The 27,027-nt window shown below is 36.3% G+C and overlaps 2 protein-coding genes across 2 annotated transcripts in view; both read right to left on the bottom strand.

Moving 5' to 3' along the window:
- Positions 1-16,552, bottom strand: part of bahd1 (bromo adjacent homology domain containing 1) — a 34,388-nt gene extending 17,836 nt beyond the window's left edge. The window contains exon 1 of the mRNA XM_082142911.1: positions 14,974-16,552. The gene's annotated coding sequence lies outside the window, so the exon portion shown is untranslated. The remainder of the gene's footprint in view (positions 1-14,973) is intronic.
- Positions 16,553-16,697: 145 nt separating this feature from the next.
- ivd (isovaleryl-CoA dehydrogenase) lies at positions 16,698-26,201 on the bottom strand. Its single transcript, XM_082142917.1, has 12 exons — positions 25,920-26,201; positions 24,172-24,261; positions 24,029-24,080; positions 23,750-23,919; positions 23,485-23,578; positions 21,490-21,620; positions 21,281-21,377; positions 21,102-21,195; positions 20,923-21,004; positions 19,257-19,361; positions 19,054-19,126; positions 16,698-17,365 (listed from the first exon to the last, which is right to left on the bottom strand). The coding sequence occupies exons 1-12, from the start codon at positions 26,046-26,048 to the stop codon at positions 17,232-17,234; spliced, it is 1,251 nt and encodes a 416-aa protein (XP_081999043.1). The 5' UTR covers positions 26,049-26,201; the 3' UTR covers positions 16,698-17,231.
- Between the last annotated feature and the right edge of the window lie 826 nt (positions 26,202-27,027).

Genomic DNA, 27,027 nt, shown 5'->3' with positions numbered 1-27,027 from the left:
TGAGTGCTCTCCACTTGTGTTAATTATCTGAACGTGCTCCTCCCGAACTTTGTTAATAAAACAAAATATAAAATGAATTCGCAAAAATGTACAAATAAATTGAGTCATGGTCTTAATGCCTTAAAGTCAATGTTTTGTGTATAAATGTTTTGAAACAAGTGTATAATATCTGGATGTGGTTGTTGCTAAAGAAATACTAATACAAAAGATTTGGTGTACATTTGCTTTCTCTTGAAAGTAGACAGTATCCAATCAGAGACTCAATAGAAGGATGAAGGAAAATGGGGCAGTTGAGTGTGAAGACCGCACTGTAAATTAATGGGGAAGTAGCTGAAGTTTTACAGCTTCAGTCTGAACAAAACACTATTTTTCTAAGATAACCAACACAGAAGGATGATATTTACACTAAGCTTTAAGTTACATAAACAACACTTAATGATTTACGCTTGAAAACTTCACAAAAGTGCTGACTGTAATGAATATGACGTCTGAAAGAAATGGTTGTAGATAAATATCCACTGAGTATTAAGAATACACGTGTATGAAGCTACATGCAAAGTTGATATGCTTTAGAGCTCTTTGAGCAATCCATAATGATAATCATGTATAGATACAATCTCTACAGGAGGACAAAAGCTTCAAGGTCCTACAAAGGCTAATCTGAGAGAAACGCTGCAAAAAAATACTCAAAAGCTTCATTTTGTACATATAAATTGATGCGTTTAATACTATTCAGAAATGTGTTTAATTTGGGGAAAATGAATGGAATTTGCATACTTAGACTAATAAGCTCAACAGATCAAATAGATAAGCACTATACAAATCTTCACAAAACTTGCTCGAGGCCAGATCTTAACACACACAATGAAACATTAACTAGGATCTTATGCTCAAAGATTCTTCCTCTGAGGCTGCAATGTCTCAGATATGATAGGGTTTCAAATAGAGATGTTAAATGAACGGTCCCTAAAATGTCTGGTTATCCTGTTGATTATGCAGTTTTAATCAGGGAGCTTTTAAAACACACTGCATGTGGCAGGATGGCAAACACAGCCGAAGCTATGGCATAAATCTTAGAAATAAAAAGTGGGAGGAAATATTAGACCCTTCTTAGACCAAGCCCATTAGTATCTTGAGTGGAAAAAGCTTTAGAAAGCGAAACAGTGATTTTCTGCTTTATGCTAAAAGCAATTGTCTGTGTCATATCAAATTTCTGTCCGTCATTTAAAACAGAAAACAACTGAACAGAGGTAACAATCAACACGCAAGCAAAGCTCATTTTACACTGACACAAGCTCATAGCATAAACCTCAAAGTAAAGATGTTTCTCCAGCAGATCAGGCTTCAGCTTGGCCTTCTAATGAACGTGATTATCCTACGCTACTTGAAAAGCGTTTTCATGTTGATTTAACGAGAGAGAAAAAACAATTTCAAATAGGCTATTTAACTCACATAATTCAGCCTCATTTAACAGACGCTCACTGCCTTTGTAGATCAGATGGTAAAGCAAAGGACTACGATTAAAGCTTGGTCGTCCATATGTCATTGATGCCAACAAGAGGAAATTACTCTTTTAAATTTCCCTATGAAGATCAATAAAGTTCTGCATATTAGTATAGAAATTGGTAAACAAAATTCAAGCACAAAAAAGTAAACTAAAACATTAGTTTGTTTTAGTATCCTTCTATATGCAGAGGTGTAAAGTTCTGAGTATTTTGGGGTTTTACTTGAGTACTATTGTACCTTTTGCCCCTGTAAATCCAAATGCATTCATTATTAACCCTGTTTTTCAAATTTACATGATAGGAGTTACACATCAGCTGTTATGAGAGATACAAAAATACTCGAAAGAACCTCTAAAAATGAAGCTCTATCAGCTCAGGTGGCCATGAGCACACTGGTACCATGGGTTCATTTGCACACTGGCATTTGAAAAGAGGATGAAAAGGCGTTAATGTTAACCCACTGCGTCATCACACCAAGAGTGCAGAGGCACAGTCTGATACTGACACTAACACATTGTCCAAGAGTTCACTGTCCACTGAGCGACCTTCTGCCAGTTTAGCTACTCAGAGTTTACTCCATTTCAGAGCACTAAAGTGAAGCTTTCGGAGAAATTGCTTCCTAAATTTGCCTCAGCTGCTCCTCTCTGTCAACTTCCACATTAATGCAAGATTTTTAAGCATTCATTCACAGAAGAAATTGAACTGTCATGAACTTCCAGATGTACATATACAGCAGCACTCATTCCAGGACAAAAGTGGCAGAAGACATTTATTTGCATGTTAGTGATTTTATGAAAGATTTATAGGCCTATTTGACTTTTTATGCATGCAGGCCTTACTAAATAAAAAAAACTTATTTTAAAAGACATGCACAATAAAGTGAAATCATTGGTATCCAGGTTATCTAGACATTGACAAAAAGCCAAAACCAGTTGTGCTTCTAACAGCAATTATTGTAGAGAAAAAGCCACTTTTAGATTAATTGATTAAACGAAACAAAATGACCATTATCACTGTTCATTACTGCAGATTTAAAAATTATATTTACTCAACAAACCAATAAAACAACGGAGCAACACACATGGGACAGAACACATAGGTTAAGTTTTGAAATACTTGAGCTTTTCCTTTTCTTTAATGCCATCTGTGCAACAGTTCTACAGTCGAAGAACTTGAAAGATATTCAAGACACACTGCCACATTTATCTTTTACAAATATCTTAATGATCTTGATAACATTACAGCTAGTGGTCTTTAATGACATCTGTGTATGAAAATCAAAGGCAAACTGAACAAAAGGAACATAAAGGGTTTCACAGGACGATGATCTGATGTAAAGTCCAATATTATCTAATAAAATATAATTCTAAAATCAATATATAATCACACTCAAATGAGAAAAGCTGAAGGGTTCTAATAAAAAGATGGCATCTAGCTCTCCAATTACCCCTCTACTGATGTGAAAAATATGCAAGCTTTAATATCAGTGGCTCTAAAAATGTGGCTCTCTAAATGAACAGCATGCATTGTATAAACCAGATTTGCTAATTTTCGGTCCCACTGACTCATGACAAAAAACAAAAACGTTGTAATTTTTACAGAAAAATAAACTGTAAAAAAAAACAAAAAAACATGTTAATAGGTTAACTGTAAGTTACCGTACCATATATTATGAAAAAAAACGTAAATTGGTTAACATTATATATAATTTTACTGTAAAATACTGTAAAATATATGGTGGACTTTTATTGTATTTTTCGATAGGTTCCGAGTGCCTGACAACTGTGAGGGGGGTGAATTTTTTTCTAACTCGTTAGTTTAGATCATATTTAGATATAAAATGTATGACAAATAAGGGCGCGATTGACAGCTTGATTGACAGCTGACAACGAGCATAGGCTGCGCCGAGTGGAATTCCTGAAATTTGACGTCTCGGCCATGATCTGACACAACAAATCATACCTGTAAGTTATCCTTTCTGAACATTTGTATTGAAATATGGCGCCGCCCATACCCCCCATAAACGGCCTCAAAACCGTTCTTCAGAAGTCTATGGGTGACGTCACAGACGCTTTGTCCATATTTTTTACAGTCTATGGTTACACCTTGATGGCATTTTGTTGATCCTGTGCACTATTTCTGTTTGAGTATTGGCCATGTTTTATGGACAGGCAACTTACGATGATTCCTAATGTGGTTTTCTATTGTACCACCTGTATTATTATGGTTGTACATATTAAGGTAAAAGACAAATTTTGATAATCAAGTATATTCGTATATTAACATTATATAATGAAATGTGGTTAGAATTGGTACCAATATGCCATTCCGCAATGGTGATTTCTGCAACCACAGCTGCTGTTTTTTTTTTAACTGTATGTTTAACAGGATTTTTTTTTTACACTTTTTTTTTTTTGCACTTCTTAAAATCTAGTGAGATATTACATATCTCAAAAAATGATTGTTATCATTAAATCAATTTACTTAGCTAAAATGAACAATGTTTAGTTTCCACTACATAAGATATTACTCTTAAAGGGGTCATACATGCACTTTTACAAGTTGATTGTACTGAAATGTTGGTTGGCAGTGCCTGTACACAACCATCATAAAATGATAAAAATCCATCCAGTGTTTTTTTTTTTATCTTCTTATATGTTTTCCCTTCTCTCAAATCAAGCCGTTCGACCGTGTGACGTCACATGGTCGGACGCCCCTCCCACGATTATTGATTGACAGCAGCGTTTCAACACAGACCCGTCAATCATAGTCCGCGCGTCATTGTTGATACGCTGGAGCACTGTCTATGAGCAGAATGGCGTCTAAGCGATTGTGGTGTTCTGTTCTTGGGTGTAATTAGGAACACAGCAGTCATTTTGATGTTCTTAAATCTGAACCGCTGAAGACGCAGTGGCTGAGTTTTGTTTTCGAAGGGAATATTCCCCACGATCAACATCAATGCTTTCATGTTTGCGTGAATCATTTCACACACCAGACTGCTTTACAAACGAGGGTCAATATAAAGCTGGTTTTGCTAAGAAGCTGCTCCTGAAAAATTTTCTTCGGTACCAACTATTCGTGTTCCTCCTGCACCTCCAGAAGAAGAAGTGAGTGTAACGTTTTATTAACCTTTATATTAATCTTTATATTAATCTTTGCAAATCGCTTGCACGCTTCACGATGAATGCGTCTAAGGTTTACACTCAGGGTACATTACGGCATGTTTTCTATGTACGACGTTCTCAATATAATTCATAATCCCACGTTTATAATGAACAACGCGTTATGGTTATTGTGTTAGGGTGTACGCACAGAACAGAGGGGTGGGGGTGAGCAAAGCTCATTATCATTTAAAGACACATGCACTTAAACGGCGTGCTGAAAACAGAGCTGTTTTTGACCAGGTAAAATGAGTGTTTTCTCACAATACTAATGAGAATTTTTAATTAAAGTATATTACAAACTTTTCATTTATACCCTAAAGAATCATATTAGCTTGTACAAAAATGGCATTATATGACCCCTTTAAGATCACAGTTATTGTTAAAGTCGGCATGAAACGAAAGTTACGATAGTCTTTTCTTCCCTATTGTGATGTACTGTATATCCAAGTGAAACAGTATCTCGAACAAGAAAACATTTAGAGTGGGACTTGATTTTTTTCCATGGGGAATTGATTGGATGGTTGTGGTTTGCTATTGCTGTGATGTCATATGAGTGACAGGTTGTCCCACCCTTACGCCAGTAAACACGTCATCAGAGAAGAGATGTCGTTGCAAGAGGGAGGGGGAGTTATTTTGATCAAAGATTATGAGGGAACTTGATAAAAAAAAAGATAAAAAAAAGAAAAGGTGTGCACAGACAAATAATTTATAATCAATATTGCAATATTCCATAAAAAATTTGATGTCAATTTTGATTTCATGGTGACTTTAAGGGAAACCCATTTCTCTACACGTTTCATGTTTTCAAGTGTAACAACGTGGTTTTGCTTAGCTATACACTATTGCCATGAAAAGAGCATAAAAGATCTTTCAATAAATCTTAAGAAACCATAAAGAGACTTTGGATGTACACAGCATGTTAATTTGTTTGCTCGTGTAAGTTCAGACTCTCAGATGACAGTTTGTTGCCACTGAACTGACAGAACACAGGAAGTCAAAGTCTTGTTAGTTGTTAAAGTGTCTGTCTTCAAAAGCATGAAAGACACAGGGCAAAGTGCCCAGGAAAGCGCAAGGGATGGTTTTTTTTTTCCTTCTCAGAATACACTCCTATGACAAATCTTGTTAAAATTACAGTGAAGAATCAACACCGTTAGATGCTTTCTGAGAGAGAGAAAAAAAAATTAACAATAGTTTGACTGGATTTCCAGCTGTGTAACAACCAGCACAAACAACAATAGAGGCTCAATCTTGTGTTCTCGCACGCTGGGTGTTGCCATCTGTGATTTTGGAGACCATGTGCTCTACAAGCTTCAGGGGAAGCCTGAGGTCTGGCTTGGAAGATTTTAGCATGGCTCATGAACAGGCTTTATCATCCTTTTAACATAAACATTTTAGCAGTGATAATAGACCAGAGCTTCAACCCCTTCACGTCTACCACAGCTGCAAACCCTCAAACAGCTGAATCTGGTTTCAGTGGCCACTTTTACCCCCAGTTCTCTCCTCGAACAGACCAGTAAATTTCACAGCTGTGGCTCTGGCACAGGACCAGGTCGTGTCTGATGGGTTTAAGATTAGCCACATGAAACGACTCTTCCCCGTCAAGCATATGTGAGCTGGAAATCTATGGGACACATGTCCTGAAGGTAATGAAGAACATTCCACAGTGTCTTCATTCAAATAGAAATACTGTAATCAAAGTACTTTTGATGCAGTCTGAAGAATGTCTTGCCTTTGGGGATTTCATCATGGGATGAGAAGAAGGGACATTTGAGCCTTTGTAAGTCTGTAACTGACATAACTGCAATCTCACCCTAAATTATCCAAATAAATACGATACATTTGTTTCATATAGTGTCACTAGTGAGATACTGCGTCTCTATAGGTTTCCATGAACAGCGTTCAGTACATTGCCCTCAAGGGAAAACAACAATTAGTCATCAATGATTAGTCAGCTGACATTTTGTACACATTTTAGTACTGTTCAAAGAACTGTTTGTAAATTAACTCTTAAATTTGCACGAGGAGGAAGATGATTCAAACATTTGAAACAAAGCATGAAGAGTTGGTTTATCTGGTCTGATTAGATTTTTTTTCAGTGGAAAAATAAACTTTCCAATCAGTTAAACAGGTTTAACAGTTTTTGGAAACGGAAGGAAGACTATCAACAAGTCTTGACTTTCTCATGGTCAAACTGTGCAACATTCAAGATACATTGTAGGTAGTGATGCACTGATACTAATTCTGGCTGATATGATTGGGCAATAATTATCTAATGTTATGGCGAGAACTAATAAATGGACCAGTTCAGCAGTTGTTTTTCTAAATAGATTTTTTTAAACTACAATTTAAAGGGGTCGTGACAAGGATTTTGTTTTTTATTGTTTTAATGTTCCTTGAGGTTCACTTATAATGTTAATAAAGTTTTTTTTGTGCAAAAAACATGCTAAGAGTCTATGATTGGATCATTATTGCAGTGATTATTATATTTGTAGCATGTTATATGTTTGGCAAGAGTTCTTCTAACCCTAATTGATGGAGTGTGTAACTTTTAATTTCTTAAAAAATTTACAAAGACGTATCAGTCATATTCCAGGATGACAATGTCCAGATTCATCAGGCTCAGATTGTGTAAGAATGGTTGGGAGGAGCATGAAAAATTATTTTGACACATGCACTATAAAGCACAATTTACTTTTACATGGTGTTTGAACATTAATGTGTGTCGGCAGTGTGTATACACAACCACCCTACAATGGTAGAATCTTTTTTTTAAATCCCCATAAATCATAAGCAGTGTCTCAAAATAAGCCGTTTGCAGTTTCTATGCAATATGACATCGCATTGTACAAGCCACGCCCACGACTGCTGACAGACTTAGCATAGACCAGCCCTGAGTGAGCTGTACACAGTCCACCATGTGAATCTCCTCATCAGAACATTTGCATTCAAGAAATGTATTCTTATTAAAGCCATTAAAGTTATTTAATCAAGAGCAGTGATTGATTAGCCCCTTTCGCACCAGGAAGTTCTAACTAGCCACCAGGGTGGTTCCCCGAAAACTAATGTTGCCCTAGGGCCATTTTCCTGGTTGCATTCGCACCGCCAGAAGGAACTCTGAAGTGACGTAAGCCAAGCTTGTTGTTGTGACTTATTTTTACGGTGCTGAGAAAACCAGAGCCTGAGCACACAGCACTCACATTCTCCCTCTCCTTCATTAGTTTACGATCTGTTTAACAGTCCTGTCTAATACGTTATTAGATCTGTTATACAAAGAAAGTAGACAGTATATGAAAAAGTATTAGCGTTTGCCGTGAGGTTGATGTCCAATGTCGATAGCTGAGCAGAAATACATAATCATGTTTCGTTTGGTCCCCTCAAAGTTGGGTTGGATTTTCTCTTTAGCGTAAAGGTTGAGAGGTCCATCTATCACTGTTTTCCATGTTCGTAGAGTTAGATAGTGGAGTAAATATAGGCTGTAAACTGTGTGTGTACACAGCTTTTTTTAAATGGCAGGGGCTGGTGTTTAGCGTGCGTTCGGCCAATCAGCATACACTTACGTCACTGATAGTTCCTATAGTGCTGGTTTAGACCCTACTCTGAAGTAGGGGCTAATTTACTTTTTTTAAAGGTTTTTTACATAACCTTGTGTGTATTTGACAGTTTAAGCACAATAAGACGTGAAAGATAACTTAATTTATTTCTCATGGGATGCCCCATCTGACATCCAGCTCTCGGAGTGTTTGCTTCGGAAGTGTGTGCTCAGAAAACCATAAATCAGAAGTTTAGACTGATATGACTTTAAAACGCATGCAGATAATAAACTTTCATGATGATGAAGAACTGCAACGTCACATGAGCGTGACAGCCATAGAGATGATAATCAAAACCAAAAAGTTAACATTTTTCGGCAGAGTATCCGAGGCACGAGCGGGCAGGGAACAGCAGCTCATTTGCATTTAAAGATACATGCACGAAAACAGCATGTTTTTCCCTTCCACTCAAAAATGGACATTTACAACATGGTATAATAAATGATCTGTGGGGTATTCTGAGCTGAAATTTCACAGACACATTCTGGGGACATCTGAGACTTATATTACATCTTATAAAAAGGGGCATAATAGGTCCCCTTTATATTCATTTGAAAGTCTTTGGGATGTGCTGAAGTAGACTTTACAGTAGACTCTTGCAATACAAGATCTTGACCTAAACTTGATGCACCTCTTGATGGAAATAAATGTTGTGATGTTTCGTGATGTACTGAAAGTTCTAATCACACCGGTGTGATCGTATGCTTCTAAGGGTTAAATAAACGCTTTGTTTATAATGAGGAAGGCGCTTTAATATGAAACTTGCAGGATGTTTAAATGGTACAAAGACCTCTTATATGTCAAAAGATCAACGCAAGTTTGATTTCTCATGTCATGATGACCCCTTTAAGATCAACCATTTTAAATGCTACATTTACAATTTACACTTCACAACATTATAACAGTGTTATTAAATGTTATACATAACATTTAGCAGTGTTATTAAATTATTCGTTTTTTAATAAAGTTTAGCTTTAGGTGAGCATTAAATGACGGCAAAGGTAATCTAAATGTAAAAATAGGGGAAATGTGCCTGTACAATCATACAATATCTAAATTATAATAATTACATTTCTAATATCATTTAATAACTGATATGGCACCATAGAGTGCATCCCTAATAGATGGACAATGGAACTTGCTTCTACACATATGCCAAAGAAAATGGACCTGTGTATCACACGAATTTGGAGGCTTGGTTCTAATTCTGTATGTGACTTTGTCCCCGAGTCCCACTAGAAGATGTTTATATTACCAGCAGCAAAATGATTTTATTAAATCAATAAAGGCTATTTCTTTATATCTTGTTTGTATCAGCAAAATAATCAATGCTTTAAAGATAAACTAGTGTACACTCTGTATCTCCACTTGTAAAGCATATCAATACAGTGAAGCCGTTGTGTAATCATTACAACTTTGTCTTTTTAAATCCAATTCTCCATGTCAAATTTTTAGATTTGATGTGCAACGAGATGAGATGAGGCGGCCCTGTTATTCTCCATGTTGTACAAATTTGGTAAAAGGGGTTATGGACCATTAATCTAAAAGTCAATTTGCTGCACATAGGCTGCCGTCTGTAATGGGATATCACTGATGATCTGTTCAGTGAAAAATCCTAATCATGCATACGTATATTTGATGGATTTCTTTTTCCCAAGAGGTGATAATTCATGTTAAGCATGAGTCGAATTGATTCAGTGAGAGACTGATCTGTACTAAGTGCACTTGACACTGAAAATAGGATGAGTGAAAAAGGAAACTATCAAAATTGTTTGACATTTAATCATGATATATCTGTACCTATCAGTACTGTCGATGTTTGATACATATATTTAGATTTGATTTAGATTAATTTAATGCCTACAAATGAATCTTTAAATCACTAATAATTTCACATACTGTCAAACGTAATCTTTAGCAAACTAACATGAATATCCATTGTTCCATACTGTACATTATAATGTTTTGATGCCTAAATTCACTCGTAGAATTTAAAGGCACAATATGTACGATTTTTGGATTACTATATCTAAGAACCACAAGAACAATGTTATATATTTTTTGACTTGTGTACTTACATTATCCCAAATATTTCCAAGAATGTTTAAATACAGAGAAATAAGCAATTTTAACCAGGAGACAGACCATGTCCGTGCGTCGCCTATCAATGACATCATACCTGCGTTACCCTCGATTTCCAGGTTTTATTTTTTGGAAACCATGGAAACGCCAAAGACGCTTTAATATATTATGTGTATGGATACTGTTTGGATACATTAATTGACAGAAAACGAATCATTCTTATGTAGCTCAACACAGTTAGTTTTATTGTTAAATCTCTTTTTTTTTTTTTTTTTTTTTACAACGAGTACAATGTTTTACCATGCCTAATATCGATCTAGCTCACTGCAGTGTGCAACAAGTGTCTCATAGTAGCCGCATAGTAGCATTGTAACATAACTTTCAACACACTGAAATGTATCTAATATGATAAAACAACGCTGCGTTACTCCACATACCCATGACCGGAAGAAGCATAAGCGGCCGTATGCGGCATTATAAAAGCTTGTCTTTCATTAGCAATCGCGCCTGCGCCTCGTTCCACTCCAGCGGCTTTCTGCCCCAGCCTGCTTCACACTACAATAATGTCAATAAAACTCTAATACATTAGCTCATCCATGAATATGATTTCTGCCCGAGTCCCGTCGGATTCTTTTCCACCGGCTGTAGAGGTGAAGACAACAACTCCTATGATCCCGCGAAATCAAGGCATCATCAAGCTATGCCTTTGTTTTGAATAAGCGACCCCTACCAGCGAAAATTACATATTGTGCCTTTAAAATGATTGATCTATAATTCAATCTACTGTATTGAATTTTATTATCTGCCATTTATCAGTATAATCATTAGCCAGAATTTCAATATCAGTGCATCCCTAATAATTATTTATTAAATGACCAAAGTAAACATTACATTTTATATAAATTTTCCATATGTATAAAACTGACCTGTAACCACCGAAAAAAAAGGTGTATGATTTACTTTGAAAAAAGTCAAAAAGAATTTCGCTCAGAAATTGCTAAAGATTGAAAGACTGTAATGGTAAAACTTACTCCAATAATCTGTTTTATTTACAACTATGAAAAATCAAGTTCCCAACACATTAAAATACTCTAAAAATGCTAGCACTAAAACACCTGCAGTTATTTCAACTTTTTGAGGATTTTAAGGCCTCTCATTGCTATATACCAATCCTAATATTTACAAGTAAGGTGTACACTACATACACCCTGAACCCCTAAACAGGGAATAAAACTCTTTTCAATTTTTTATCCATACTGCTTTTTCTTTCCCTTAAGTTTCAGCTTCAAGCTTTCAACTAAGTAATACCATAATTACTGTCACTTTATATTCAGCAGACCCGAGCGCTACTTATATCCTCTTCTGATAATAGCATTTAGACCATAGGTTATATTTTACCTTGTCGGTTTAGTCAAAACATTTCACCTTTAGCTGACTGTTTTGGAGCACATTGCCTTGTTGTAAGTGTATTTTCAACTTACAGAACATTTTTACTTTTTATGAAGGTATTTAGGTCAAACAAAACCAATGAAACGTAAAAACAAAACAATCATCACAGAATAATTTTGCACTTAAAAAGGGCAGCCTAAAGGAATGTGAATTAAGCCACATTGAACAGCAGACTACATAACCCAACATCATTCAAAAATCCTATAATTGGATCATAAAATAGGACAACAGAACATACACTTGCTCATCAAACATAGCAAGGAGGTTCTGGATAATAATGGCATAAAACTGGAAAGCAAGCTGACCATGCCAACTAACTAACTGAAAAAAAAAGAGAGAGAAATATATTACAAAGAAAAAAGCTTCATCAGTTTCAGTCGTGACCTAAAATGTATTTTCCATACCAGCTTGTTTGTCATGCCTTTTGTGTGTTAACATAAATTAAACCTGTGGTTCATATTCAATGTGTTAGTGACAGCATATCAAAATAAAATACCAAAATTGACAATAATTCCTTTTCAAACGATTGCATATAAAGTCTGGGTGTTATGTACGTAACTTAATTTGAAAAAGCTAATGACAATTGACATGTCAAATTAAATTTTAGGTAAACATTTTTTCAATAAATAAGCATAACCAAAGTGTCTTACAATTCTCTTTTGATGAAAACAAAAATGTAGATAGCACTTGAAAGACAGCAAACTACAATGTCATCTCTGGTCAGGTAAGTAAACAGCAGTATCTCTCTTTATCGACAGAAACAAAAGTTTCAACTAGTATTGTTGTCACATCCCAGCACAGCAATATGGTGACACGATCATACAATAATGTCATGGAAGATAAATATTCCATTAAAGCAGATTTTACATGCACCATTATCTTGTAGTAGGCTACACTTAAAATGTTATTCAAATAAGTAAATTTTTATATAAATCAATCACTCAAAACATCAGAGGGTTAGTTCACCCAAATAATTGTATTCTGTCATTAATTACTCACCCTCGTGTCGTACCAAACCCGTAAGACTTTCATTCATCTTCGGAACACAAATTAAGATCTTTTTGATGAAATCTGAGAGATTTCTGTTCCTCCTTTGACAGCTACGCAACTGACACTTTGACGCTTTAAAAAGTTCATAAAGAGACCGTAAAAAAAATCCATATGAATTGAGTGGTTTAGTCCAAATTTTCTGAAGAGACATGATTGCTTTATATGATGAACAGATTTAATTTAGGCTTTTATTCACATATAAACATTGATCAGCGAACATTAACAGAAGCTCAACTCAGAAGAACAAACCTCTTGCTGAAGCTCAAATATGCTGCATAACACGAGAATGAACCTCACTGGTTCTTGCGGAAGCTCAAACGTGCTGCGTAACACGAGAATGAACCTCACTGGTTCTTGCGGAAGCTCAAACGTGCTGCGTAACACGAGAATGAACCTCACTGGTTCTTGCGGAAGCTCAAACGTGCTGCGTAACACGAGAATGAACCTCACTGGTTCTTGCGGAAGCTCAAACGTGCTGCGTAACACGAGAATGAACCTCACTGGTTCTTGCGGAAGCTCAAACATGCTGCGTAACACGAGAATGAACCTCACTGGTTCTTGCGGAAGCTCAAACGTGCTGCGTAACACGAGAATGAACCTCACTGGTTCTTGCGGAAGCTCAAACGTGCTGCGTAACACGAGAATGAACCTCACTGGTTCTTGCGGAAGCTCAAACGTGCTGCGTAACACGAGAATGAACCTCACTGGTTCTTGCGGAAGCTCAAACGTGCTGCGTAACACGAGAATGAACCTCACTGGTTCTTGCGGAAGCTCAAACGTGCTGCGTAACACGAGAATGAACCTCACTGGTTCTTGCGGAAGCTCAAACGTGCTGCGTAACACGAGAATGAACCTCACTGGTTCTTGCGGAAGCTCAAACGTGCTGCGTAACACGAGAATGAACCTCACTGGTTCTTGCGGAAGCTCAAACGTGCTGCGTAACATGAGAATGAACATCACTGATTCTTGCACTGCAAGCAATTGATTGAGCTTCTGTTTACCATACCTGATGTGTGCGTTGATGAATGTTTATATGTGACTAAAAGCATAAATGTAATCTGTTCGTCACATAAAGCGATCGTGTCTCTTCAGAAAATGTGGACTAAATCGCTCGACTAGTTTTACGATCTCTTTATGAACTTTTTGAAGCGTCAAATTGGTAGTTGTGTAGCTGTCAATGGAGAGTAGGCTACAGAAAGCTCTTAGATTTCATCAAAAAGATCTTCATTTGTGTTCCGAAGAAGAACTAAAGTCTTAAGGGTTTGGAACAACATCAGGGTGAGTAATTAATGATAGAATTTTCATTTTTGGGTGAACTAACCCTTTAAATGTGCTATTCTTCATCCCTAATACAACAAATGTAGCCTGTTCATAATCATAATATACAAGTAACTAAAACTCTACTTGTATAAAGTCTAAATTCGTGTAAATATAAAAAGGCCAAATTGCTTTTTGGTGGGAGACATTCAAAAATGAATTTGCCTAATTAAGGCCTTTAAAGAATCAATAAAATGCAGTAGCCTACAAGAAGCAAATGAGTCAATGGACAAGTTTCAATGTCAGTCAGTACAATAACAAAATGTTCTAAACTTATTATTATTATTTTATCGGGCCATTGACTTTTATACTCGAATAAAAGTCAAGACAATGACAACAGAGCAAAAATGTCAGTTTCAAGTTGATGTTCCAGTGTTTTCGACAGGGAACAACCATAGGGAACAGCCAGTGCAAAGACTAACCCGTGATTACGTTACTAACAAACAAAAGATTAGACAAACAACTCATCACCTACACCATAGTCTTTGCCTTTACTCACTGCGAGCGACAATCTAGGACGCTCCCTTTATAATCTAGCAAGCGCGAGAGTTTTCGGACAAATTATTTGATTATATTGAGAGCATTCTAGTTTTGACGCGTCGCGTAGGAATGTTATGTAGATGGACATGTAACATGCCTGTCATTATGAATAACGAAACTAAATGATGGATTAGACTTCTCTCCACAAAGCACTCTTAATTACTTCAGAGTGACGGGCTTATAAGAAATTGAATATAGGAGGACAGCACGCCAAAAAAATGATCGACTTGTGCCTACAAACTTCCCATATTCTTACAAACGTAGAGATTATCTTACCTTTAGTGCTGTCGTGGATTTAAATGACATACTTTATTGGTTACACACGGCTGGTCCGCTTTTGTTTCTCTCTTGGTCTTGTTCTCTTGAATACATGGGAAGCTCATAGTACTGTCATCCTGAGGAGAACACCTGGAATAGAGCAGACTCATGCAGAACTGACACAAACACTTTTGCCATGGAGTTTACGTAACACCACCATCCGCTGTTAATGGCCGTGTCCCAAACCATAGTTATCTGCCTGCCTAGACTCCATTTTTAGGCATCACAGTCAACTGAACTGACACACAACACGCCTCTGAGTCTCTAAACATGCTGCACGCACCTATAATGCTCAAAAATAGTGGGTGAGGAATGCGCCTATGTCCATTATGCTGTATAGGTAGGCAGCTCACTAGGTTTTGTGACACAGCCAGTGTGTTGACGTATGGCATGCTGGGACAACATGGAGTTTCTTAAAGGGCTATTGGCACATGTGAAACCCAAGTAAATGTGAAGTGAAATCTGCAAGTAAATGATGCTACTTTTCTGAGACCATTTTAAAAGTGACTTTATAATCATTTTAGTAGATTCATGAAGTCAGTTCCCCTCAAGTTGTAGTTTATCACATTGACTACAACACATGGACTATTTTACATCTGTCAGAATAGCTACTTTACTTTCAAACAACAATTCCAGTATTGACATTTTTGTAACTGCTTTTTGATATAAAGGAACCAACTTGTTTCTTTAAGCAATCGAGGAATGTTGTCACAAAATATCAATGCATGTTCAATGAACTGCATCTACAAAACTTCACAACTAATCTATGATCTGATGATCATTTAATTAACTCTAACAATCAAGTATACAGCTTATTAACTTTACACTGAAGTGGGCAATATACTGAATAGATTATATGAAAAAATATATATTTAGTTCAAAGAAAATAAATCATTCTATTTGCAATTAAGAGTCATTGTTCAGTAATTTTCCACAACACCTGCTCAAAGAATCAACCAGATGGTTAACATATAGGCTATTTAAATATTACTATTTGTGTAAATGTTCTTAATTCTTTTCCATTTCAACCATTAAAGAAATGTACTGATAGTAGAAATAGTGAACAGCTCTATGAGTCACCTTTTCCCATTTCAAGTAGAAAATAACACTGCAAATTACATTGTTGTTTTTGTTAACTAAAACTATTAAAAATGGTTTACGTTACATGAAATAAAATAAAATATTAATTTTTGATGAACAAACAACATGATTGAAAATGTTTCCTTGGCAACTAACTGAAATAAAATAAAACTAAATTAAAGCCAAACAAAAACTACTAAAACTGAAACTAAAATTAAAAAGAAAAATATCAAAAAGCTTAAAATATTAATAAATGATATAAATCCTACTAAAATAACTCTGGTAAATTAAGACGGTTATAAAAAATAACAATAAAATCTGAAATAACACCACAAATACAAAGAGTATGCAATGCTTTTTATACAACAGAAATTCAAAAGATATAGATGGAAAGAGGATTATGTTTATTCTAAACAATCATTATACAACCAGTAAGTTTACTTCAAAAACATCAAGTGATTATTCAGTAAGGCAGAATTCTGAAAACCCAAAGGTTTGATGGGTCGGTACAATAAAAAAGTGCAACTTCTTTTGAATCTCAAGATGATACAAATGAAGTGGGAAATGCAAAATGAAAATACAAAAAGAATGGGAAAAAAATGTTTGAATTACACCAACTTCAATAAATATACTCTATAAAGAAATCTTTATTGTATTCACATAAGAAAACTATGATATGCAAACCAGCTTACACAGACTGACCAAAAAACAAGTCTATTACATGTACCATGTGCTACAGAAACACCCGAGTCACATGACAAAGTCTACTGCGACCAAATAATTGTTTTGGTGGTTTACCTCAAGTGTTTTTTGCCTTGCAGTTAACTGTGCAACTAGTTAGTTAAGATGAATTCATAGTCTGTCCTTACAAAATGACTTGGAGTCTGAGAGGTACATCTCTTCCTACTGCTTGTGTTCTTGTATGCGAGACCTCTTGATGTATTGTTACAGAACATCATATAAACAGCTTTAGACATCCAAAAGTCATATGGTAGTTTTGTAACACTGCTCTTGAAACCGATTAGCAAGTACGCTTCACATGAATGGAAGTGTTAAAATGATGATGCCAGATGACTGTTTTGTGTTAAATAAAAGCAACACGGTTCATGTACAGTAGGATCAGATTGAACATGCTCTTATTTGAACATGGCATTGAAGGCTCTGCCAATGATCATCCTTCTGACCTCACTGGTACCAGCTCCAATCTCATAAAGTTTCGCATCTCTTAAGAAGCGGCCCATTGGGTAGTCATTAATGTAACCGTTTCCACCTGTGAACAGATGCAAAAGTGAGTCAACTAGGACTCGAGTCATAAGACCTAGGCTTACTGAATTAGCAGGATTTCATTCACTGACGTTGGGTGCGTCTCAATCAGCTCCTTATGTCGTGAATCAGTATATATCGTGTACATGAATTCGGCCCTGGTAAGGACAGTAAGCACCCTGGAACACTACACATTGGGAAAGTGATGACTTTTTCCAGAGACACTAAAACTTCCACATTGTACAACATCACTACAGCAGAACTGATATCTTTCTGACATTATGTTTTAAAGCAACACTAAGGAATTTTTTTTACCTTAAAATAATGTTTCCAAAATCGTTTCAGTGGTTCATCAAGTCGTAACAGGGTGAACGGCACTTCTGGATTCGCTTTGCAGCCCTATATCTGCTATAACCACACTATGCAAGTTTGCCAAACCGGGTCGCGTTTCTGTAACGCTACAAATTTGACTTGCTTTACGTCAAGCGTTACAATAGCCATTATTTAGTTTTTCTTCGTTTCTGATGTCGCAATACATCATACTTTCATGAAATCATGCAACATACTCTACCATGTCTGTGGACATCGTTCATTCCAAAGCTGGTACTAGATAAACAGCGAGCGTGCGTGCGACAGTAGGGCTGCGGTCAGCGAAATGATTTACGACAGCGGTAATGGACAATTCCGCTTCCAACCTGTAGGGCGACCGAAGAGGAAAGGTTCCTTAGTGTTGCTTTAATGTCATTTATAGTGTTATAATTTTTACTTTGCTTGTTACATATCCGTGCAACATTTTGGTTGTAAATAAATAATAAATGTTAGCCAGATTATGTGTGTTACCGGTCTAGCGACGCGTTCATGTCGTAATATAATTAAATAATGGTTTGTTTTATAAAAACATCTATAGCGTGTCATTATGTGTAGTGAGCTGGCTCACATGATTTATGTTTTGCAATTCAGAACTTCCGTTACGGGAACATAGTGAGCATCAATGCTCCCTGGTTTTCACAGTGGATTGTGGGACGTTTTAAGGAGCGAATGTGTCAGTGCACTGGTAGGATTTTTCCCGACTCCTTGATCAGTGCCCAGATTACTGAACTAGGGAGCTAATTTAAGACGCACCCAAAATCCTGAATTGATAAAAAAAATGTATCTCAGAGCTGTTGACATATCAACAGGACTAGTCTAAGATTGGCTGTCCAAATTGTTGGATAAACAATTATACTGTCCCCTATACATTCAATCAACACATGATTGCTTAAAGATGCAGTAAGTGATTTATGAGAAATGCAATCCAAAATCCAAAACAAGCACGCCCTTCCCCAAAAGGATCTCGCCCCTACTTTTATAGCCCCGCCCCCAAATTCAACACATGCACCTCCCCCTAATGAGTACGCCCTTACTGCTGATTGTCTATAAGTGTGTTGTGGTGCTCGGTCCGATCCACTTTCAACAGTGTTTCTCAGAAATCGCTTACTGCACCTTTAATGATCAAAATGTATACGCAAACCAAATTTGCCTATACATTCAAGGAACAATTAATCTACGGCAACAGGTACAAGTTTGACTTGTTTGCCGTTTATCCACCCAGTAATTGTTAAGAATGAAGACAGAAGGGTTTGGCCCTGATATGAAGGTACATTGAGAGCTTTTCTCTGTTTTTTTTTTTTGCTGTGCTAACTACTAGGCACTCACCAAGGCATTGAATTCCATCCAAGGCAACCTGAGTCGCATTCTCAGCACAATAAAGGATTACCCCAGCACAGTCCTACAATAACATCACAAATCAATACTGCTACTACACACTCTGGAAAGACTGTATGCATCATTTCAAGGCTGATATGTAACATTACAAAATAAAGCAGTCAAATAACAAAAACTGTATAAAGAGCTCTTACCTTAGCACTGAAATGGCCTTTGTCACAAGCACGGGCAACGTTGTATAAATACTGTCGACATGAACTAAGCCGTGTGTACATATCAGCCATTTTTCCTTGCATTAGCTAGTTAATGGGAAGAAATTGTTCATTTTATTGCCAAAGGAACATAGTTGTTTAATATCTTTTCATAACTTTACATGCATACATTCAAAAGTTTGGGATTGCATTTATTTAAAACGCAAACCTTTAGTTACAATGGGGCGGAGCTCTTCTACACTGACTTTCTATGAAGTTCAAAGCAGTAAATGGATGCTGGTTTTTAGAAGGCAGCTGTCTGACTCTGAGATGACGAACAGGAACATGGTTTGTGTAACATTATAAACACAATATTAGCTGTTTGATAACGTAGTCAAGCCAAAGTCTAATCATATCAATTACCGCTATGTGTCTGACGTAGTAGAAAGCAATAAATAAAATGCATTACCATTCTGAAACATTGACTTGTAGATGAGCCTGTATAATTTGCTCTTCCTCTTCTGAATTAGTTTTCAAATGTATTCAGTATTTATGTAACAGGTTGAATGCACATATAGTGCCACACTTCTAAAGCATGAGAAACCTCAAAATAATTACACGTGTGTGTGTTTATACTGTATATATTACACCAATCAGGCATAACATTATGACCACCTTCCTAATATAGAGTTGGTCCCCCTTTTGCTGTCAAAACAGCCCTGACCCGTCGAGGCATGGACTCCACTAGACCCCTGAAGGTGTGCTGTGGTATCTAGCACCAAGATGTTAGCAGCAGATCCTTTAAGTCCTGTAAGTTATGAGGTTGGGCCTCCATGGATCAGACTTGTTTGTTCAGCACATCCCACAGATGCTCGACTGGATTGAGATCTGGGGAATTTGGAGGCCAAGTCAACACCTCAAACTCGTTGTTGTGTTCATCACACTGCCTCCGCCTTCTTCCCATAGTGCATCCTGGTGCCATGTGTTCCCCAGGTAAGAGACGCACACGCACCCGGCCATCCACATGGTGTAAAAGAAAACGTGATTCATCACACCAGGCCACCTTCTTCCATTGCTCCGTTGTCCGGTTCTGATGCTCACGTGCCTCACCTGACCACACGGACCAGCCTTCGCTCCCCACGTGCATCAATGAGCCTTGGCCGCCTATGACCCTGTCGCCGATTCACCATTGTTCCTTCCTTGGACCACTTTTGATAGATACTGACCACTGCAGACTGGGAACACCCCATAAGAGCTGCAGTTTTGGAGATGCTCTGACCCAGTCGTCTATGATCACAATTTGGCCCTAGTCAAACTTTTTTAAAAACTTGCACTTTGAAACCTATTTCAAAGTTTGCATTCTAAGGCCACCGAAACGCCGTTGTCATGTAAATGAATGGCCGTAGCGCATAAAAAGTTTTCTGTTTTCAGTTAAAAACGGTGTTGTGTAAACGGCGCCTAAATTAAATGAATAGCTAATGATTTTTACAACAGAAATGAATCAATGCTGAACTTACTTAAAAGGAACAATGACTTTCTTCTAGAGCTGCTGTACAACCAAAACAATCTTTGTTGCATTAATTTCCTGTTATCACTATAAAGCTGCCTTGAAACAATCTGTAGAAGATGACTTGGCTAGACACAAATCCTTGCATAGTGAAAAGCATACCTGGAAGTGGCCAATTTTCTGTCCAAAGGCTTCACGAATATGAAGATAAGGAATTGCATGGTCAAGCACAGCTTGCATGATGCTGAGGGAATGTATAAAAATGACAAAAATAACTATTCGACACTCTTTGTCAGTTTACATTTCTAAGCATGCTACTGGAAATAAACAGTAACAATTACCCAACAGGTCCAGAAGCCAGGACAAGTCTCTCTAGGTCCAACCCACTCATCATAACATACACTCCTTTATTTAACGGGCCCAATATGTTTTCCTCTGAAACCACAAAAGAACATTCAAATGTTGTTCACATTCAGACTCACTAATATGCATAATAATAAACTCCTGTACATTTACACACCAGGGACCTTGCAGTCTTCAAAAATGAGTTCACAGGTGTTAGATCCTCTCATTCCCAGTTTATCCAGCTTCTGCGCTGTGCTAAATCCTGCCATGCCCTTCAAGAACACAAGCACAATGCCTATGATATGATCACATTTGAAGTTGTATCCTTATGGAACAACAGATTAAAAATGAAACATTCAATCAAAATAGTTCATCTTCTCTAACCTTCTCTATGATGAAAGCGGTGATGCCACGGGCTTCTGCCTCTGGGTTTGTCTTAGCATACACAATCAGAACATCTGCATCTGGTCCGTTCGTAATCCAGAACTTATTACCGTTCAACACGTAGTGATCCCCTTAAAGATGACAGATCAAAAGGAAAAGAAGACAGCCAAACATGTGTTGTCACATTCTCGGGGCAAGATGCATCTTTTTTTCATTAGATAGCCATTCAAAAGCAGTTATGTATTATGATTAAATTATTTTTGCAAGCAACATAAATCACTTATTCATCATTAAATTATAGTAGATGTTTTGCCAGTCACAAATTTCTTTAAAAGGCCCTTCTCAAAGCATGCAATGGTATAAATAAGCATAACTAACATAAAATACAAACACTAATAAAAATAATGCACAATATATTGATAACATTTTAATATACTGATATTTTAAATTAATGTTATTGGAGATACTGGAAATCAACCAATATCAGTCAATATTGTTGTGTTGAGGCCGAGAGCCGTGAGAGAATAGCGCGAGGCCGGTAGCGTGACTGAAACTGAGTGTCACCTGTGCCGGTCTCGTATCTCTCATGGAGGAGCTTCGGAAGCATAAAAGGAAGAGCGACGACACAGTGAAGGATGAGAGCAGACCAGGCCTGGACATTTATGTTATGTTTTGGTTATGTGTGTGCAGCAGTCGTCCTTGAGGCTGCTTTTGCTTTCGTTTTGTGTTTATTTTTAAAGGAGAAGTTCGCTGATATGCTCACCCAAAAATCGCTGCAAAAGATGCTTTCCAACAGGTTTTATCGTAGTTTTTGTCCAACTCCATTGACTTGTATTGGATGAAAAACTACGATAAAACCTGTTGGAAAGCATCTTTTGCAGCGATTTTTGTGTGAGCATATCAGTGAACATCCCTGACCACTCGGTGAGTTTCACGTCTTTGTAAACGAAAGTTTAATGCGTTTTAGGAAGGATTATTCCAGTGCACCTATGCAACCATTGTGGAGGTGGGGGGGTGCTACCACAGAAACCGAAAATTCTCGGGCCAGCAGCATTTGTCCAAATTTCAATCTTAACCATTGTATTTCCTCAGAAACGATCTGAAAACAGGGCTTTAAGTGTAAAATACCGAACTTGTCCTTTAATTCAAGTTGTTGAACGTTTGTGAGTTCCTGCCTTCTTCCCTTATCAACATAACTCGTTAAAAGTGTATATTTATGTTAGTTAAAAATAGTAATAATTTAATAACACTGTTAAATGTAATCTTTTGCAAATCCAAAATGTGTTCCTCATAGTGTACATTATAATATTGTGAATCCTAAAATGATTGATTTTAGTGTTTATTTTTAATTGATTTAGACAGAATAGTATTTTACTATCCATTTATTGGTTATTGTCCATAACATGAAAATAATTATAGGCTTATCGGAATAATTTGAATATTGGTGCATTCATAATAAAAATATATATTCCTTATACAAGCATAAATAAGTAAATACAAAAGTTTTGGGTCGGTGAAAGTTTTATGCTCACCAACGCTGCAATTATTTGATCAAAAATACAGTAAAAACAGTAATACTGTGAAATATTATTACAATTTAAAATATAATGTTCACTATTTTAAAGTATTTTAATCTATTTTAAAATGTAATTTGCGGATTTTTTATTTCAGGAATCTTGATGATGACTAGAAAATTCAAAAGAGCATTTATTTGGAATAGAAATCTTCTGTAAAATTATAAATGTTTTTACTGTCACTTCTGATCAATTAAATGCATTATTGCAGAATAAAAGTTACTTATTTGACCCAAAACTTTTGAATGGTAGTGTATATGAAAGGACAATATATCACACAAACCAGTTTACAAATGCGTCTAATGCATGCATCTAACCAGTTATGACATGTCCATGGCATTGATGTAACAGTGCTTTTTATAGCAGCAGACAGTGGTGACTAACAGAGCAGCACATAGAGTGATAACAGAAGGCCAGTCACCTTGTTTTTTCGCCTTCAGTTTCATGGACACCACATCGGAGCCAGCGTTGGGCTCACTCATGGCCAAGGCACCCACATGCTCCCCCGTCATCAACTGAAGCACAGACATTGTGAGAAATCCCAACACTAAAATCCATAGATTACCTAAATGCACTACTTAATTAGCCTGCATTTACCTAATGCATTATGTCATGGGGCTGTTTTAGAAAGCTAGCTTAGAAATGTAAAAGACACATTAATATAAATGTTTTGTTTTGACTCACACCTTGGGCATGTACTTCTCTTTCTGTTTCTGGTTTGCATGACGAACCATCTGATTTACGCACAAATTGGAGTGCGCTCCATAGCTGAGAGCAATAGCTGCTGAAACACGGGAGATCTCCTCCATAACAATCACATGTTCAAGGAAGCCCAATCCCGTTCCACCATACTCCACTGCACACAATCAAAACCATTGAATCATATCAGACTATGCTCAATACTGTCTCAGCAACAGTTTTCTCATTAACAATATTTTTTGAAGACAGACTGTAAATTGTCCGACCTGGAGCAGTAACTCCGAGCAGTCCAAGATCACCCATCTCTTTCCAAAACTCCTAGTTTATAAAAGATCATATTTGTTCTGATTCATTACTCTGGATTATTACACAGAGACTCCTGAGATACTTGTCATGTACAGGAACTCACCCTCATGCGGGGAAACTCGTTTTTCTTGTCAATCTCATCAGCGTGTGGAGCGAGCTTCTCCTGGCAGAATCTCTGGATTGTCTGTCTGAGCTGGTGTTTAAAAGAAACATGTGTGATAAACGCAAGGGGGTCTGTCCACAAACAACATGAGCTGCCAAAAACCTCAACAAAACAATTCCAATGCACACATTTCAAGGTGCTTTAAAGACTATCAAGGCATTATAGAGACCAACAAATACCAACTATAGAGACCCTGCCTCAAAAAAAGAAAGAAAAATTTTAACAGCAGAAAAACAAAACAAATATAAGATCAAATGTATACATTTATTTTTGTAAGTAATCCTGTCCAACAGATCCCCCATGCCTTTAGGAATCAAGTTATTTTTAATAACAATGAACAAAAAACAGTTAATACTAATAAATTAAAGACATAAATTAATGATGTAAAAAAACATTATAATAATAATAATCTATATATATATATATATATATATATATAACACTATATGTATATAGCACTATAATAAAATTAAATACAATTATTTAAAGATTTTTTTTAACCCTCTGCTGGGGGTTTTGAAAAAAGGTTTTGCCACTTTCTGTGTGAACACACACACAAAAATTATGTAGGTCACTTTTTTTTTTTTAAATACTTAAAGATAAATATAGATAAATATAATTTAGTACCATAAAATCCCCTAAAAATACAAAATATATAAAAAAAAAATGTTTATCTAACTAAAATATAGTACAATAATTTAATTGAAATAAAAAATAAATTGGTCATTTTTTACCTACACGCGAACAGTACCAGAGGGTTAAATGTATTTTCTTCCCATTTACTCCTGTGATGTCATTACTCTCAGTGTCACATGATCCTTCAGAAATCATTCTATTATGCTGATTTGGTGCTCAGGAAAAATGTCTTGTTATTATCAATGTTGAAAAAAGTTGCACTGATTAGTATTTTGAAGGATTCTTCGATGAACAGAAAGTTAAAAAGAACAGCATTTATTTAAAACAGAAACTATTGTCACATTATAAATGTCTGTACTGCATATTCCACAAATATGCAGTACAGACATTTATAATGTGAAAATGCAGTGTAAATACAATTCTATTTCATATGCATTTAACCTGAAAACCATATAAACATAAAATGTATCTGGATCATGAATTTATATTAGACTAAGAGGGACATTTGTCATTTCCTCACAATGCAATTGCACAAACAATATGCAATTGCAACAGATTTTTGTAAGTGGCGTTATGTCCACCAGTTCAAGTGGGCTGCTGTGAAACTAACGAAGGTCATCTGAAAAGATCCTGTCCAATCAAAACGCGCAGACCGTTCACACCCACGAGCACGATCATTTGACACAGACTGACGTAACGTTATTATGAAAACCGTAAAAACTATCCGTTTAAATCTTATACATTTTAATTTCAATGTTGAATCTGTAGTTCATGGTTGTTTTTTTCTTCCAATGTCAGGTCAGAAACACGACAACTGTGTGGATGATGCTCTAATTGAAGTTGAATATAATTGCGATATAATGATAAATGCCTGGCGAATTAACGAATACAATCTCTTATAAATTCCTAGAATTGTGTCAAAGGTCATCATGTGAGCTAGCACGGCAAACTGACTCATTCCTACAAAAAATCCAACAAGACGTAAACAAGAAACAGTGACATTTCACGAGCTTTGGCTCTCGGTTAGGTAGCGGGGGGTGTGTGTGGGATACCTGGATCTGCTCCTCGGTCAGACCGTTCACAACGTCGTCCACTGGAACAGCTCCAACGCAACCGCGTCGCGAAACACTAACATTTGCCACTCTATGACAAAGACGCAATGCTCTTCTGACTGCAAACATTTTGTAGTGACTGCAGGATGTAGACAGAACAAAAAGGGAAAACGATAAACTGCACTTGGACAGGTGAAAAGCGCAGGAGAGCAATCCTAAACTTCCCTGAAATGCACTGGAACTGGAAGGAATTGCGTTCTCCTTCTGTTCTGTTGTGTAAAGTGACCTCTACCTGCCACTAGAGCTTTACTGCCTCCTACAGCGATGAAGTACAAACTACAGCCCAACTCTATGACAACCACCTCAAAACACTGTAGAAAAACAACACAAAGGTGCTACTACAGTAAAACCTGTGCATTGATTAACAGTAAGTTACCTACAGTAAAAAACGACTACAAATTTTATTTTAAAAAATACAAGTGATTTTATTTTAAAAATGTTTTATAGAAGCAAAAAAGCATGAATTACCTTCTAATTTGCGGAGAGAGATTTTTTTTTTTTTTTTTTTTTTACAAATCAATAGGCTATGTATAGCCTACTTATTATATAGGATACAATATTTTTGATTATTATGTTTTCAGAAGTAAAAAGTAGGCATGCATTAGAATGTAATATGAAAGAGCCATTTCCAGAATTTTGTGAATCATCACATTTGTCTGGATTTTATTTTAAAAATTTAATTGATTTTATTTTTTATTTTCTGTTATCAGTTATGTACATTGGAATGTTTTATGTTATTTAGTTCATGTTTATTTCATTATTTTAGTGTCAAATGTGTTTTGTGTTATGACACCATAATTAAAAGTCAATTTTAATTTTAAGTCATTATGTGACAGTAACTACAAGATTTAATAGCCCCAATAGGTTTGCATTATAATATAATACATCGACATACAGTTAGGCATTTTTAAAATATACAGTCATCCAAATGCTAGTTTCACCTGTAAAGTTTTGACAACCACAAACCTTTTTTATGTATGAACAGGAAAAAAATATATAGTAATATATTTATATTATAGTAATATGCTATTAATATTATAGGCCTATT

The sequence above is a fragment of the Leuciscus leuciscus genome, assembly GCF_965113295.1.
Source record: "Leuciscus leuciscus genome assembly, chromosome: 17".
NCBI classification, from domain to species: domain Eukaryota; kingdom Metazoa; phylum Chordata; class Actinopteri; order Cypriniformes; family Leuciscidae; genus Leuciscus; species Leuciscus leuciscus.
The sequence above is the reverse complement of the archived record's forward strand: the minus strand, read 5'-3'. Positions and strand labels throughout refer to the sequence as shown.

Bases quoted from the DNA above. Each gene is read 5' to 3' on its own strand.
- ivd (XM_082142917.1), bottom strand. From the start codon at position 26,048: ATGTTTGCAGTCAGAAGAGCATTGCGTCTTTGTCATAGAGTGGCAAAT. The intron at 24,262-25,919 runs GTATCCCACACA...TTTAAACACCAG, and splicing joins TGACCGAGGAGCAGATCCAG to CTCAGACAGACAATCCAGAG. The intron at 21,196-21,280 runs GTGTGTAAATGT...TTGTGGTTTCAG, and splicing joins TGAAGACTGCAAGGTCCCTG to AGGAAAACATATTGGGCCCG.